We start from the raw sequence: 15,236 nt of genomic DNA, 5'->3' as shown, positions 1-15,236 counted from the left end.
ACATTGGGTAGTCATTGTCTGCAAATGATTTTCATCCAAGAATTAAAACCAGTCCTCATATTTAATATATTAGTTTGTCCAATTAATTTTAAGCCTCTAAAAATGGAGTGCTGTGCAATAACTCCTGAACAGTTACTTCAAAACATTTGCAAAACCTCCAGATTTGGGTTACAAAGGTAAAACTATGAAAACTGTGTCTTTGTCCAACAAATTATGGACCTAACTGTATATAACTGGACATTGTAATTCCAATATCTACTCTTAAAGCTCAGTTTTCGGTCTCCACCAGCTGTTTACTGTGTACCAGCTAAGAACTCCATTATATTAAAAGCTAATCTCTAATCATTTGATGGTGTGTACAGTGGATTTTTACAAGCATCAAATTAAAGCAAAGTTAGAAATAGAATAAAAATAAATGAACGGACAGGCAAACATGCCCATGGATTTATTTCTTAGTTATAAATTAGATCAGTGTAAAGGTTGCATTTCTTTTTTTTTAATTCCCCATGTGGCCAGCTGTCACCAGTTGGGTTAACCCAGTTTATCTGAGTGGGCTGAGGCACACTGACCAGCACAGCCATTTTGATTCGCAGCCATCTGTGAGGCCCATTGTGAGAGGAGACAGAGGAGAACTGCAGCCTCTCGCCACAGCACTTTCCATGCAAACTCCCTGACCCCAGCGTCCTCGCTGCTGCTCGCCAGAGGAGCGCCAGTGTGTTGGACCCATTGCTTCCTGGATGGCCCTCACCACATTACAATCTCTTAATCACTGCTGTGCCTTTGAGAGAGAAAAGAGGGAGGGGGAGGGACTCTCTGCAACTGGATTGGCTGCTCTTGGTGGAGCTGTTGCTAAGGGGAGGGCTTTACTCAGCGATGGATGGATTGATGGGCTTCTGGTTGGAGCAACTTACAGATCAACTAAATGTGATGAAGCAAATCTTCCAAAACTACTTGAGGTTCAGACCATGTTCTCTGTCACCATTTGCGGTTTTATTATTTATCAAATTTGTCTCACCCAAATAAAATCTTATCAACCGTGATGGCTCAGTTTGCTTTACTGCCACTTGTCCTCTTGCAGCTACCATTTGTACAGTGTGAGATTTGAACTTTGTTTCAGGATTATTCAGTTCTGACGGGAAAGTTTAGGGTTTAACATTCTGAAACCGATTGTTGGCATTTTGATTTCAGCCAAGTCAAGTTTAAGGATTTAATTGCCTAGTTTTTTTTAGATTTAAGCAACTTGGCCTGAATATGCATTGAGGTAAAAGTCCAATTACACTTTTAAAAAAAAATATAAACTTGTGCCCATGTACTTTAGATGATATACTGAAGTGCTTAAAACAGGCAATTTGCATCAGATACAAGATTAAATGGTGTTGAGATCCCAGCACTGCTTACTCATTTAGTGCCAAAATTGCCATGCCCAGCTAAAACCCTTCTAGAATTATCTTGCAACATACTCATGTTAAAATATTAACATTGCACAGGCCGGACCAACATCTATACGTTTTAAGGGTTTCCCCTCAGAAGTTTAGCTAAAGTATCATCTTTCGCCAATAATGTCACATCAGAGACTAGTTTACATCCGAGCAGAGATGGAGGTAAACAGCTATTTATAGGCAGGCTACTTGAGAGTCTGAACATCCTTCATGATACTAATGACAGACAAGACAAACATTATTAGCTTCATGTTTATTTCCATTTTACTGCATCAATATAAAATTGGATTTTCAAATTAAGTTTCCATAGACAAACATTTAAGCTATATAATGAACAACTTACAGTGACAATGTGGGAAGGAATTGAACAGGGTATGGTACAAAAAGTCAAGGCACACCTTGTTGTAGCATTGAGTGGAACGCTTTAAAACCTCTGCAGGCAGGAACCCTTCAGCTCAGCTTTAATAAAATGACCATTTTTACAAGGAGGGACAGAATAGCCAGCATTCAATATCTCCTATGGGCAGAAACTTTATTCACTTCAACTTGAAATTCATGTAAATTTAAAATGCAGAGCACGTGAGGGAAAACGTTCTGCCTAAAATCAGAGCTGTGCTTCATCAGGACTTGATTCAGTAAACCTCCACCAAGCACGAACATGCCAGCCTCTCCAGAAGAGGCAGGCTGACGACATGCGCAGGGATCACTGGTTTATTTATTTATTTTTATTCATTGATGGGAGGGGGCGGAGGAGCAGGATTGAAGTTTGAGTGTTATTCAGTAGCAGGAGAAGCCAGGAGTGGTTGCCCTGGTCGGTTTACTGTCCATCTGAGAGTTTTGGAAGAGATCTGACCCATCACAAAACACCTCACTATTTCAAGTCCGTTTGAGGAGAAAAGGGCGAGGAAAACAGATGCAGTTACTTCTATCTCATGAAGTTTCCTCCTCCAATTTCCCTCTTGTACCTGTTGGTGAGGTGGTCTGCCTGCATGGTCAGCTTGGACAGCACGCCAAACAGTCCTCTGAGGTGGTAATGAAACTGATGCTGCAGGTCAGCGTTGTCATCCACGTGCATGTCTCCCTTCGCCGCCTGCTGCTCTTCCTGCTTCACCGCCATCTCCAGGAAGCTGGCACCGCTGCTCACCTCCCTCTTCAGCAGGCCCCACTCCATGTCGTTCTTTATGGACTTGAGCAGCAGGTAATGCTCGTACATGTCCCTCTGCTTGTTGCTGCACGGCGGTTCGTTGTTGTTGTTAGCCTGCTGCTCGTCCAGCGGCATGTCTCGCAGCAGGCTCGGCACCATGATGGTCTCGTCCATGTTGTTGGTGGCCGCTATGAAGCGGTGCATGACGTTAATGAGGGAGTGCTTGTTGCCGACGGAGTCGCTGCTGATCTGCATCATTTTGAAGGCTGTAAGGTTACAGTGTAGCGCAGACGGGTGGATCTTTAAAGGCAGAGCTGTTTGGCTGGTGATCTGCAAGATGAAGGGAGGGATGATTAGGATGCAGGAAAGGTGCAGGGAGATTGAGCAGACTCTGCAGAAATGCAGCACAGCAAGGGCAAATCCCTCTGAGACAGCTTTACATAATCAGCACGGACAATAAAACACCTGCAGCACGCCGGACTAAAGCCTGGCTGCAGGGGACCGACACCGCGAGCTGACATCTCTAATAGAAAACAGATGAAGACTTCCGTATGCTTCCAATCTATACCATCATGCCCGAAGCGCATCACTATGACCTCGATTTCCTGCTGCTGAAATTCAAACATCCCTTCAGTTAGAGAGGCACTGAGTAAAAGACTGACCTGGAAACCTGAGGGAAAGCTTGCCTGGTGTCCTGGTTGGTTAACTCAAGTCTTCTCAGGCAGCGTACAGCACCCGCTGGGAAGAAAAATAAAAATTTCTTCAGCTGACTGACAGATAAGCGCTGTTTTTATACCCAGCAGCCGGGTTGGGCGGTAGGAAGGACTGAAAGTCCGGCCTCTTTGGGTTTTACTGCAGAGCCAGTTGGGCTGCATGACAACTGCAGGCGGGGCTTCTGCAGCGTCTGATCCAAAATTGACCAATGAAATGAGATCTGGCAGCAGCCACTCAAATATGTTTGTTCTGGGCTCGCCTGCGATTAGCTGCACCCTGTTTACTGCTCATCTTTTCCGGGCCGTTTGTCCCCTGAAGGCAACACTGGTGTAAGTCTCCGTGCAGCTCTTTGCACGTCGGGTTTGTCAAGAGTTGAACTCATAGATGGTTTAAGATTCAACTAAGCATCCCCCCACACACGCTCACTCTCCGTCCTTTATTGGCTTGTATATATCTTGCACAGCACTGCCGCCTGGCGGTTAAGTTGTGTCGGTTCAACTGAAGCGTCCTCGCTGATGCAATACACTCATCCAAACGACACATGACCCCAGGAGCAGCACGTGTCACCAGGTGGAGCATCCACTGTGTCACGGGTGTCCCTAAAAGTCTGGCATAAATTTCAGGCTTTTAGCTGTATTTTCACGAGTTTTACAGCTTTTTCCACTGATAAAGATCTCCCTCGATGCCAATCTTAGTGCAGCAGTTAATTTAATTAATAAATAAACAATAAAATCACAGAAAAGTAGACATTTCTGTTTTGTTTAGGTCCACAGTAAAAGAAGAAAAAAAGATCCAAACAAAAAAGGACATTTTCTGTAAAATAACAATTTTCTGTTTTATAATTACAGGATAATTTACTGTGAATTTACACATTTATTTCTTCCAATTTAAGCCCAAAGAGTCATGCTGGCGGACTTTTTTCATTTACTACAGCAGCATTTCTTTATCTTGTAGAAAAACTGTTGAAATTGCACACATTTTTCTTATATTAAGATATCTAAGGGATTAAATGTGAAGTTGAAACTTCTTTACACTGACAAAGGGCAGAGATTCATTCATTTGCCACACTAAGGATCAAAGTGGAGCTGCATTTGGTGCGTCATGTAAAATGAGTTTGACATCCCTGCATTATTGGATTAGTTTCACCTGCAATTTTCCTGAGTAAAACCAGCAGTCAGTGCTTTGAAAAGCATGGCACAAGTTGCCTGTGTCTAAGCTGTGAGCAATAGCCAAAGCTTATACATATTTATAGAAGCCTGCTTGTATTCATCAGCATGAATTCAATTATTTATTTACAGTCTAATGTGTTGGTGTACAGAGGCAAAGCTACAGAAATGGTCTGTGTCCTTGCGTCAAACATCATGCAAATCAAATTTGACCCCACCAGAAACTGGTTACCTCAGGGCAATAAAGCGCTATAAGGGCACTAAAATGTCACAGTTTTCTACATATGCTCATTTTTATTTTAATGAACATCAACTAAATTTTCTTAGAAGCATTTAATGTGTGATTGTATGGTTCCGTGTGTGCCTATCATTGATAACTATTCTCTGGAACTTCATGAAACACTTACTGTCTTCAAGTTCACTCTCCTTGTTGAAGGAATGGGGCCCAAATGCCCAAACACATTCTTTTCTCCCATAAAATATTTATGTGCTCATATCCTGTAAGTTAACATGAGTTCATGCAAGTATTAAATGATGCAATTAAGCAAGTTGTAGCAGGCGAGCACCAGAAAACATAAAACAAGCAGTGTCAAGTATCAGAGTTCAGAAACACAGTTTAAATGTACTAAGTTACATTCCACTACTGCTCATCTAACTCAGTGACGCTGTAGGATTAACAGCACTACGCACCAATTCTAAGGAAACTTTATTTAACAAACTGCAAATGAGCAACGTCTCTCAGGCCTTTGTAGAAGTTTAGAGTTCAATCAGCATAGACTGTGTTGATATTTATTTTGTCAACAACGGCATATTACCAAAGCACAGAGGTATAACTGGTGGTTATACCTCCTGCACATGCACATCATGTCAGCTACACCCAGTGACTGTTTCGTTTGCTGTGCAAACAGTTAAACCTGAAATTAAAGAGACGTAGGTTGTGCTTTTATTATTTGGCCACAATAATAATTTTCCCCCCCCCCCAAGGCTTTTTAGAACGAAAAAAGGTTTATTTGAATGAAATATCAAACCATTGTGCAAAGACCTACCACCTTCATACACATCAGGAGAAATGACTAGCCAGTGAAAATACAACAGCTGCGTGTAGCCTTGTTACAGCCGTTTACATCTTTTACTATGCTGAGTGGTAGAAGTGAAGAACAATGTGGTGTTCACCCTTTAACTTCACCCCTGCAAATTATAGAAGTTAGGTAATGAAGGGGAGTCTGGTTTTCCTGGCTGTCAGCCACAGCCATGCATGAAAGTTCAAGGCCGCGCTGTGTTTTTAGTGTGTAGTTTAATAGTGTAACTGTGTGACAGGTCTTTACGTTACAGATGCAATTAGAGTGCATTATGAAAAAAAATGGGAATCTTGACAAAGTGGATGGTAAATTCTTATTTGATCATTCAGGCATTTTTAGTATTTTGTATTTTTATGTGCAGTTACTTTAATCGCACATCAAACATGCTATTTAAATCCATAAAGTTGTCTTCCACTGAAAAACAGAGATGCTTTCATATCTTGAAGTTTATTAGCATTCTTCTAAAGGCCCCAAATATCCAGGGCATGTTTGTCTGCCAAAAATCACCTGCTGCCACAATATTTGTGTTTCTTTCTTTTTTTGTGAGCAAACAGCTGTACAGACAGTTGCTAAGAACGCACACTGTCAGAGACACTGGATTTCATCTTTTATTTTCAAGTATTTCACATGCATCCACACAAGAATAACACTAACACTGAAAACTGTGGTAAGAAGTCAGGTGTAGTTGGCACACATAATTGGTAGGGCTCGCTTTCCCACACAGCTCCTATAAATCATTTGTACTTGATTTCAGGAAGGTGACCTGTCCATTTCTAGGGCTTATAAAGGCTTCACACATAAAGATACACAGAAGTTTAACATTAACAGCTTATTATTGTCTACATTTCATCTGCTCAGCTACAGACTACTACCAAAAAAATTATAACACAAGGCAACTGCGAAACAAGAAATGAAAATGTTGCTGTCAAATTAACTCAAATAAAAAAGTGACACCAATACACAACATAAACACTAAATGTAATTTCCCTAATTTACTCCAAGAATAACAAATGACCTGTGAAAAGTTCCGAGTATTCTCCCTTTTTGATGCTCCGCAGACGTGATTCCCTTGTGCATTGGTGAGATTGAATAAAAGAAAAAGCGGTGAGTGTCTTCCATCTCTAAAATTACATGATAAGAAACACAAAGACAAAATATTAAAATCCCAACTCAGTTCGCACCAGGACCGGCTCATCAGTGACCTGCAAATAAAAGCAGAAAGACCGTTACAAATCCTCCTCAGAACAATCTGTATGACTTGCTGTTATGATAACTCCCTCATAAAAGACATACCTGTGGCCGGTGACTGTTAGACCATCTCATACTGGTTGTTGGTGATGTATCGAGACAAGCAGCAGGCCAGGAATATCCCAATGAGCTGAAACCACAGTACACAAATTTCAATCTGCGGCCCAAAGTGACATCTGAGAAAAAACATTTCTATGGCTTCCTGAAACCTTAAATTACTTAAAAAACAAAACAAAAAACAAAACAAGCAACAATTACTTCCTTTTTTGTGTTTTCACAGATTTATTTACATCTTGTATTCATTAGCAAGACGCATGACATCTGCATTAAATTCTGTTCTTTTGTCCCATTTTTAGTTTTTTTTAGTCAACGTTTAAATGATTCTCTTTCTTATACTTTGTTAATTCCTGGGTTTTGATATTTTTGTGTGGATGGATGCTGGATAACGTGGCAGCTGTACTGATCTGCTGAGGAGAAGAGAGCTGAATGTAAAAGCAAAGCTGTTCAGTTACCCGTCGCTCTGCGTTCCTGCTCTCACTAATGTCCACGAGCTGTGGGCATCGTGGATATAAGAGACAGGAATTAGAAATGCCTCCTGGGACGCCTCCTATGTGAGGTGTTTCAAGCACTTTCAATTGGGAGGAGGCCACGGGGCAGACCCAGGACATGTTTGACAGATACTGTCTCTCAGCTGGTTTGAGAACACTTCTGTGAGGAGCTGGAGAAGATGTCTGGGTGTCTATGCTTAGACTCCTGCTCCGACAACCAAGGTCAGTGACAAAAAAAATTACTAGATGAATAATCAGACAATGTTATGGTAATTTAAACATGTTTTCTAACTATTCTTTCCTTATGGCTCATGTTTGAAATAAATTTAAAACATGGGTGATTATAGTGACCCATTTGATTTAGGGGCTGTTTAAACTGGGTATTTAAATGACTTTCACCATTACTGTAGCAATGTTGTTTGTTTACTCAGGTTTTGTGTTGGTTTCTGGAGACTTGGAAAGATTTTACATTTGTCTTAACTGGAAAGCACTTGGGTCAAGTCTACATAAATAAAAGTGACTTGACTTCTCGTATGACTGGAAAACTGTGGCTATACCGCAGAACCACAAGTTGCACAGTTTTCCACTTATAACCTTCACTTACTCTAAGTCAGAGCTTTGCATGGAGCAGCCACACTAATGCTCAGACAGGCTACAAGTAACTGTAAACATCAACTACACTGTGAGTCACTCTGAAAGAACTAGGAAGATCCTTCTCCACACCTGTGCTACAATGGTGGAAAAGAAGTATACCAAAACTTCAGCATGACAAAGAACCAGTCGATAATATAGCATCTGTGAAAGATGATTATTAAGTGGAGGTATGAAATGAATTTGGGGTAATTCCCAAATGTTATGGCTTTATAAATGCTTTAAATATTGATTCACGGGAGACTATGGTGACTGGCTTGATTTGGGGCTTGTCTCAAGTGGCCACCTTTGGAGTGGCATGTTGCTGCTTTGTGCAAAAATGACCTACAAGTGATTTTAGCAATGCACACTGGGCAACGTGGCTCAATAAACTTGAGTCTGATATCAGAATGTAGACTGTATGAGGGGAATAACTGCTGAATCAGAGCCAAGATGCACAGCTGCTGTGGCTCTGCTCTAGGTCTCCATGCTACGTCCCCCTTGGTGCAGTCTTGAGAACAGCTGGAGAACACATCACACAAACAAGCTTATGTTGCCACATTTCAACTAGATTTTCTCTCACTGTTGGAAATCATTTCCTGCTGTGTTCCTGTTTGTTGGTTAGTCACAGCAAAATAAAAAATAAAAAATAAAAAAATCAAGACAAACCCTCCAGCTGATCTGCCCGTCCTTTTATTTTCATCCTAACGTGGTGAAAACGGAGCTTTTTCATTAATAGAACAGACGTGAAAAACCTTTTCTTATACTTATTACTTTGAGGCAGACTGCTGTGATTCCTTAGGCTTAAAACATTCCTTTTTGTTAAAGCAGGATCAGGTGAGCCTGAAACATTCCCATAGTCACATTAATACGGTGAGGATTTTTCTCCACTCCTCTTTTCAATCCTGACGTGTTTACATGCCAATACTGCACGTCACAAACTTGTGTCTACTCTCCCACAGTTTGTGTTCTGTCCTCGCCTCTCTGTGGTTGCCTCTCCCCGAGGGTGGTTTTGCTGGGCGTTCTTTCTTCCCACAGTCACCAAGTCCTTGCTCATAGGATAATTTGGTTGTTGGGCTCTCTCTCTAACATTTTAGGGTCTTCACCTTATAATATAAAGTGGCTTGGGGTGACCGCTGTGAATTGGCACTACATAAAATCACATTTAACTGAATTAACATAGGTTGGTTATTACTTCAAGAAAAACAATACTAATTGGTTCCTACATCCGGCTTCAATTGTTCAGCTTTTCTTTGGTTTGTAGCCACAAACTGTTTCCATATAACAGAATATTAGACATACCTGAAAGAAGGCAATTCCAAAAGAAATCCCAGCAATTATTCCCAGGTTGTTCTCCATTGTGGTGCTTACCAGCACAAAGCAGCCCTTCACAACAGGAAAAAACAAAAAAAACCCCTCAGAATTAAACAAAGTTATATTGAACCAAAACCTTTTACAAATACAGCTGACCATCTTTGAGATGAACTGCTTGTTCCAAACTCACCGTTGTGTACACCACATTCTCAGCCTTGGCAAGATCCTTCAGTGCTTCTGGTGAGCAGTTATCGCTGTCTTTACAGCAGCTGACCGGGATGCCTTTCTCTTGAAAGTACTTTGTATTGTTCCAGTCTGTGTAATTATACACCCCGCAGCAGTGCAACTAAAAGCAAAGAGTCACAACAAAAAAAAAGAAAGAAAACAAAGCTATGTTGTGGATTCACCCTTTGAGAAGACAGTGATGAGAGCAACATGGTTCAAGGAGAGTGCTCCTGTGCGTTCAGTGTTGAGTTGACCTTTAAAATGTTCATATAAACAAGAGCCCTCTGGTGTGTACAGAGAAACATAAAGTCAGATAAATGCAACGCCACTAGGGTGATGGAAAATCTCCCACTTACATTCCTCTGGATGGTGTCCACTGGATTCTTGCTCTCCGTGCCGTTGTACTTTATCACTGCGTTTTTATAGCCGTTGTCCAGTGTGGCTTTGATCTGATGAGTTCAAAATAAAGGCGTCACATACATAACAGAGGGGTTGACTTTGAGTTGTGCTAGCTGAAACCTGACTGGGAGATAACGGGTATCACAATAGTGGTATTCATCTTTTCGCTGCAGACGCTGCACACGCTCATGTGATTGCACGACTTCACCGTTTGTGATGTTGAACTTGTTTTAACCTGTTTCAAGAAACTTTCACCCATGAAAATAAATGACAAACATTCCCTCAGTGTCATGTTACAGTTTCATTTTGATTCAAGCGTACCAACTGTAAGTTTAACCCACCTCATGTCAAAAAATATTTCCATTTCCTCACCTCATGCCTGAAGATGAAGCCTGAAACTCCAGCCACGAGCTCAGCCAGGAAGACCAAGGTCAAAAACATGGCATACTGAGAAACACAAAAGACAAAAAACAGTCATGCAAGGTCATTTCTGAGACTGGGAATGTTTCCTACTGCTCTTTCACCGACCAGTTTGAGCATCCACGGGCTGCCACGGCATGTGGCGAAGCAGCCGAACAGTCCGAAGATAACGATGATGGCTCCGGTCCCGATGAGGACATATGGCGCGTTGGTGCTCTCCTCAGCAGCCAGGGAGAAAAAGGTCTCCAAGCTTACCTTCCCCCACACGCCAACGGCCAGCAGGATCACGCCTGTGACCTGGAGACAACAGAAGAGCGAGTCAGCTCAAGAATCAAAGATCAACAGAGAAACGCAAGGAAGGCTTTTAGGACCTGTGACTGATACGGGTCAAGACCAACCAGCTACTTAAGAGTGTGGTTAGCATTCAGGAACACAATCATTTCATTTCAATTTATTATGTAGCTCTAGGGAAAATCATAAACAATGAGCAGCTTAATTAAAGAAAGAGAAAGCTAATTAATTTATCTGTGGATCACCAGGGGGGAAAAAAATATCTACTGACTTCAGCTTCCAAAATATAAAGATCTCTTTTTTGTCACATATGATAATAAAACCTTTTTTTAGTAATTATACACACTTAAAAACATTTTAAATCTATTATTCTGCATGTGTATGTACTTTGACAGACTGGTGATCTACCTTGAATCTCACTTTTACTTGAGAACCGTGTCGGTCTGCATCCAGAGAAAACACAATTTCCCTTAGCGACTTCCTTTATTAAATCTGCACTGATCTCAGGGGAGCAAATGTAGATGAGGCAGGGGGTAGATTGTATCTGAGGCAAACAGGATACAGCCTTTCCGTTCACAATACACGCTTAATATGCTGTGGATTATTCATCTACCCGCCTCGCGTGTTTTAGTAAGAACACGCCTGGGATTCGAGCCTCGGTCTGTGATTTAATCTCAATCTCAGCAGCTTTTCCTTTAACGCTCCCCCACACAAGTCATTAGCCTGAGGGGAGGCATCGGCTCAGCCAGGCAGCAGCAATAAATTGTCAGATAAAAGCACAGCCCTGAACTCTGTGTTAGCAGAAGCAGGAGCCTCACAGGGCTGTTTGCTCAGAGCAAAGACTAACACTGAGAACAACTGTAAGCATCTGTTTTCCTCCACAGACAAGCTTGTGTTTGTTTGTTTCGTTTTGTGAAGAAACGTGATTTAAGCGTAAATGGGTCCGGCAACAAGAAATTACTGTTGCGTTTATTTTTGGTTATTAAACTGAAAATAATAAAACATGTTATTTCCCCAACTGCAGAAATTTAAACCACAAGCTCTAATTTGAAGATATATTCAGTTTTTTTACTCCTGTAAATAACAAAGGGAAGCAGGGTTTCACTGATATATTACCTGAAGATGATAACTGCTCTGCTTTTTAAAATGTGCCAATTAGATCAGGGTTTTTCCTACTTCAAAATAAGCCTGTGTATAGTTAAAGCAACAACATTAAGTAGTTGCATTTACTTGTTCCTGATAAACACGTTTTAACCTGAGTCAGGAAATCAAAGTAAAACCACTTTTGATCAACGTCATCACCACCCCCCCACCCTGCTGATAAACAGTGCATTTTGCTGTAACTTCTGGCAATCTGATTAGTAAAAAAAATATTTTATGCATAAGTTTATGAAACCCCTATTTAAATGTTTTTAATTATGATCAGATTACATTGTCATTTGGAGTTGCCAACATGTTTCTAATGCAGGAAAGAGACTGAAGATCAATTTGATCTGTTTTGGCTGACTAACTCTTCAGACAGTGTGTTAACTGAAAGTTGGGTCATTATATTAAAATGAGGCATTGTAAACAGAATAGTTGATCCTCTGTAGGCCACTATATCAGACTTTTATTGTGCCCTTTTATTTATTTATTTATTTATTTAAATTGGCCCACAAAAGTCAGTTAATTTATATACCACTAGTTAAAAACAAACAAACAAAAAAAACAAGTAAGCTTTGAGCCCCTGTAGGCTCATCCCTGCTGTTATTGTTGCTGGAGACACGCTGACTGCTGTGAGCCTACAGCAAAGTTTAACCAAATATCTGAGAGTCTAAGCTTGCAGTTTGCACACGCACATCTTTAATTAAACACTTACTAATTCAGCTTCGCTGTCACGGTGTAAAACAAACCGGCTTGGATTGGAGAAGCTAAAAACATCACCATCTTTAAAAGTTTGCTTCAAAGGGGAAGTGGCTGGTGGAAACACAGTCACTGGTACAAAAAGAGGAAGTGGCAACAAGTTGCCCAATGCACTTTTTCACTAGCCCCACCCAAAAAAAAAAAAGGGGGGGGCAAAATAAACTAGCCAAAAATAAATTCATTAATAAAAATGAAAAACTGCATTTTTCTTCTAAACATTTGTACTTCCCTAAGGAAAACCATCCAACCACAGCTGCAAATTAGCACTAGATCAAATGAAATAATCTATGTACAAAATTAAATGATTAACTATGGAGCTTTAAACAGTTTTGTTTAGAGTAAACAAGAAATCTGAAGAGTTATTCTGCACTCCAATCTGGGTTTTATTCCATAAATCATCTCATGTAGTATTCTTGTTGCACGTGTATATAAAAACCCAGCTTCAATGAAATGTCATCTTATCATGATATGAAACTGAGCTGTAATCATCAAATTATCTCTGACATTTTCAGACAAAACCATTAATCATCTACTCATAAAAAAATAACAGTTTCAGCAAACTGTGTGGAAGAAAAATTACTAGTTGAAGCCGTACATCAAATCCTCTAATCTGAGAAGTATGCAGAGGTTTTGAACAACAGCTGTGCATTAAAAAGAAAAAGGGGAACAAAAAACTGAGAACTAGATGAGATGAAATGCTAGGATGAGATGATCACTATATGGCAGCACAGGTTAACAGCAACACAAACTGAGAGTTTTTATTCCCCAGAGTTACTACAAGACTCTTTTATCAGACATTAATAGCAGTGTACTGATTTATCTGCCAAGGGGTGTAACAAAGGTAACTGATCACAGAGTGATGACGGTCAATCTGCTGTGTAACACCAATTTTACACTGGCTAAAGGCCAAAGGACACTGTGATGAGAGTGTGGCAACAAAAACAAAGTAAACCAACAACATACATCTAATGGCATCGACTACTGCCCAAAATGTTTGCTAGTTCTACTGATGGACTGGTAAATGAGCAAAATAACCACTATAGCCGATTATACAGGCGACCAGGTGCCTTGTCCCACACTTTGTCTGGCTCTAGTTTACACAAGTCACGATATGTTATCTCACAAGAAAAAAGGGTCTCAAAGCAGATATATGAGGAATGCAGTCAAATTAAAAGCCTTCCACGAGTCACCTGGGATCGGGTCACAATATTAATGTCCTCGTAGTTAATTAAACATTAAGTTTAATTAAGTTTCAGTCAGACATAAGATGGAATGTATTTACTTTATTAAATATCCGTTAAAAACAAAAAATAAAAACTAAGTGACACTGAGGTTTGAGAAGTTCATTAGTGACTTTATTAGTGTACTTTAACGGCTAACGGCAACTTCCAGGGGTAATAAAGGCGAACACTGGGTGGATTTTTTTTCCACAACTGGTTATTACCGTCGACATAAAACTATCTCTACTCTGACTCGTGGACATTTTTTTCAGAAAATTTTACTTCTGCAGTGATTTCAAGAAACCGTGTCGTGAGCCTCGTTGGCAAAGCCGCTGCTCGGAGCCCATTGTTGCTCCTTCGTTAGCCTGTAGCCCCCTACTCCCCTTCCCTTTTGCAAGTCCGGCGACTCACCCAGAAAATTAGGCTGTAGGATATGAGGAAAGTCTTCAGGCAGGTAATCACTGGCTTCGTCTGAAGCCGGCGAGACGGTGGCGACATGTTGGAGTTTAGTTTTTTAACTGAAAAAAGAGGGAAAAGCTTCACTTCCCAGCGTCCAGAAACGAAGAGAGAAGAAGGGGAAAAAGTTCTGGATCTGAGGAGAGAGGGGGAAGTGTCGTCACTTACCCAGACTCACTTTCCTGGAAGATAAACAGCTCAGCTGGACAGACTAGCGTCAAGTCCGCAACAGCTACAGCGGTAAAACGCCACACGCGCACACAGCTATCAAAATAAAAGCCCAGCTGCGACGTTTTTGCAAGGGAAACGGTGTCCAACATGCGGTCCGGGGGGCAGAATTGGGCCGCCACAGGGTCCCACTCGGACTGTTTGACGTGAAGTCATTTACTGCTTCAGTTTTTCAATATAATTAATTTCTTCTTGTTTTCTGCTGATGTTAGCCTTCCTGCACAGGAGTGATACTGTATGGCAAGCATTTCTAGACCAATACCAGCTGATGTAACCATAAGGAGGTGCAAGCGGTGGGAAATGTTCACAGCTTTTAGTGTTACCAGCTGTTCCTGCGCATGGAGGAGAGGCTGGGTGCTTCCTTTACTTAGTGAGGGACTGGGAGTTAGTGAATGGCTGTTTACCTGTGAGTGATTCTGCCTGTGCAGCAGTAGTTTTCATTTTCCTTGCCAGGATAGACCATTTCTTAGGATTTGTTTCTGTGTTTAGACCCCACACATAGGGGTGGGGGAGTCCTGTCAACGGACCTGTCACCAAGTTATTCTTATGATTGTATGTTTAATCTCTTAATCATTTGTTATCTCATAAGGCCATTTGTTTTTTGTAAAACAGGCTGCAGCATGAGCCCAGAAGCTCATAAATTTAGCAATTCCTGGCTAATTACATCCCATCCCCCATAAGAAATGGTTCTGACTTCCAAGAATTGCAGCTGTCCCAGTTTGCTGTGGTATTCATGATTGTGGCTTTTTGGCTGTGCAGGGTTTATAGTGTGATTTTGATAAACTGAGTTATCCACTTGCTGTGTAGCGTTTG

The 15,236-nt window shown here is 41.0% G+C and overlaps 2 protein-coding genes across 3 annotated transcripts; both read right to left on the bottom strand.

Annotated features, from left to right (window-relative positions):
- Positions 1-1,677: 1,677 nt before the first annotated feature.
- Positions 1,678-3,404, bottom strand: mid1ip1l (MID1 interacting protein 1, like). The gene is made up of 2 exons (XM_005722928.2): positions 3,246-3,404; positions 1,678-2,913 (listed from the first exon to the last, which is right to left on the bottom strand). Exon 2 carries the CDS (start codon positions 2,839-2,841, stop codon positions 2,365-2,367), a length of 477 nt encoding a protein of 158 aa, XP_005722985.1. The 5' UTR covers positions 2,842-2,913; positions 3,246-3,404; the 3' UTR covers positions 1,678-2,364.
- Positions 3,405-6,136: 2,732 nt separating this feature from the next.
- tspan6 (tetraspanin 6) lies at positions 6,137-14,447 on the bottom strand. Of its 2 annotated transcripts, XM_005722927.1 has the most exons (9): positions 14,364-14,447; positions 14,151-14,257; positions 10,435-10,623; positions 10,279-10,353; positions 9,864-9,956; positions 9,473-9,628; positions 9,271-9,354; positions 6,836-6,920; positions 6,137-6,744 (listed from the first exon to the last, which is right to left on the bottom strand). In XM_005722927.1, the coding sequence occupies exons 2-8, from the start codon at positions 14,235-14,237 to the stop codon at positions 6,852-6,854; spliced, it is 753 nt and encodes a 250-aa protein (XP_005722984.1). In that variant the 5' UTR covers positions 14,238-14,257; positions 14,364-14,447; the 3' UTR covers positions 6,137-6,744; positions 6,836-6,851. The 2 variants fall into 2 exon arrangements, with proteins under 2 accessions (XP_005722984.1, XP_013763737.1); XM_013908283.1 differs by lacking the exon at positions 14,364-14,447 and having other exon boundaries at positions 14,151-14,357.
- Positions 14,448-15,236: the final 789 nt, after the last annotated feature.

This window comes from Pundamilia nyererei, unplaced genomic scaffold, assembly GCF_000239375.1.
Source record: "Pundamilia nyererei isolate P.nyererei 1_Seehausen unplaced genomic scaffold, PunNye1.0 scaffold00008, whole genome shotgun sequence".
Classification (NCBI taxonomy): Eukaryota; Metazoa; Chordata; class Actinopteri; order Cichliformes; family Cichlidae; genus Pundamilia; species Pundamilia nyererei.
Note: the sequence above shows the minus strand (reverse complement) of the source record. Positions and strands in the feature narration are given on the sequence as shown.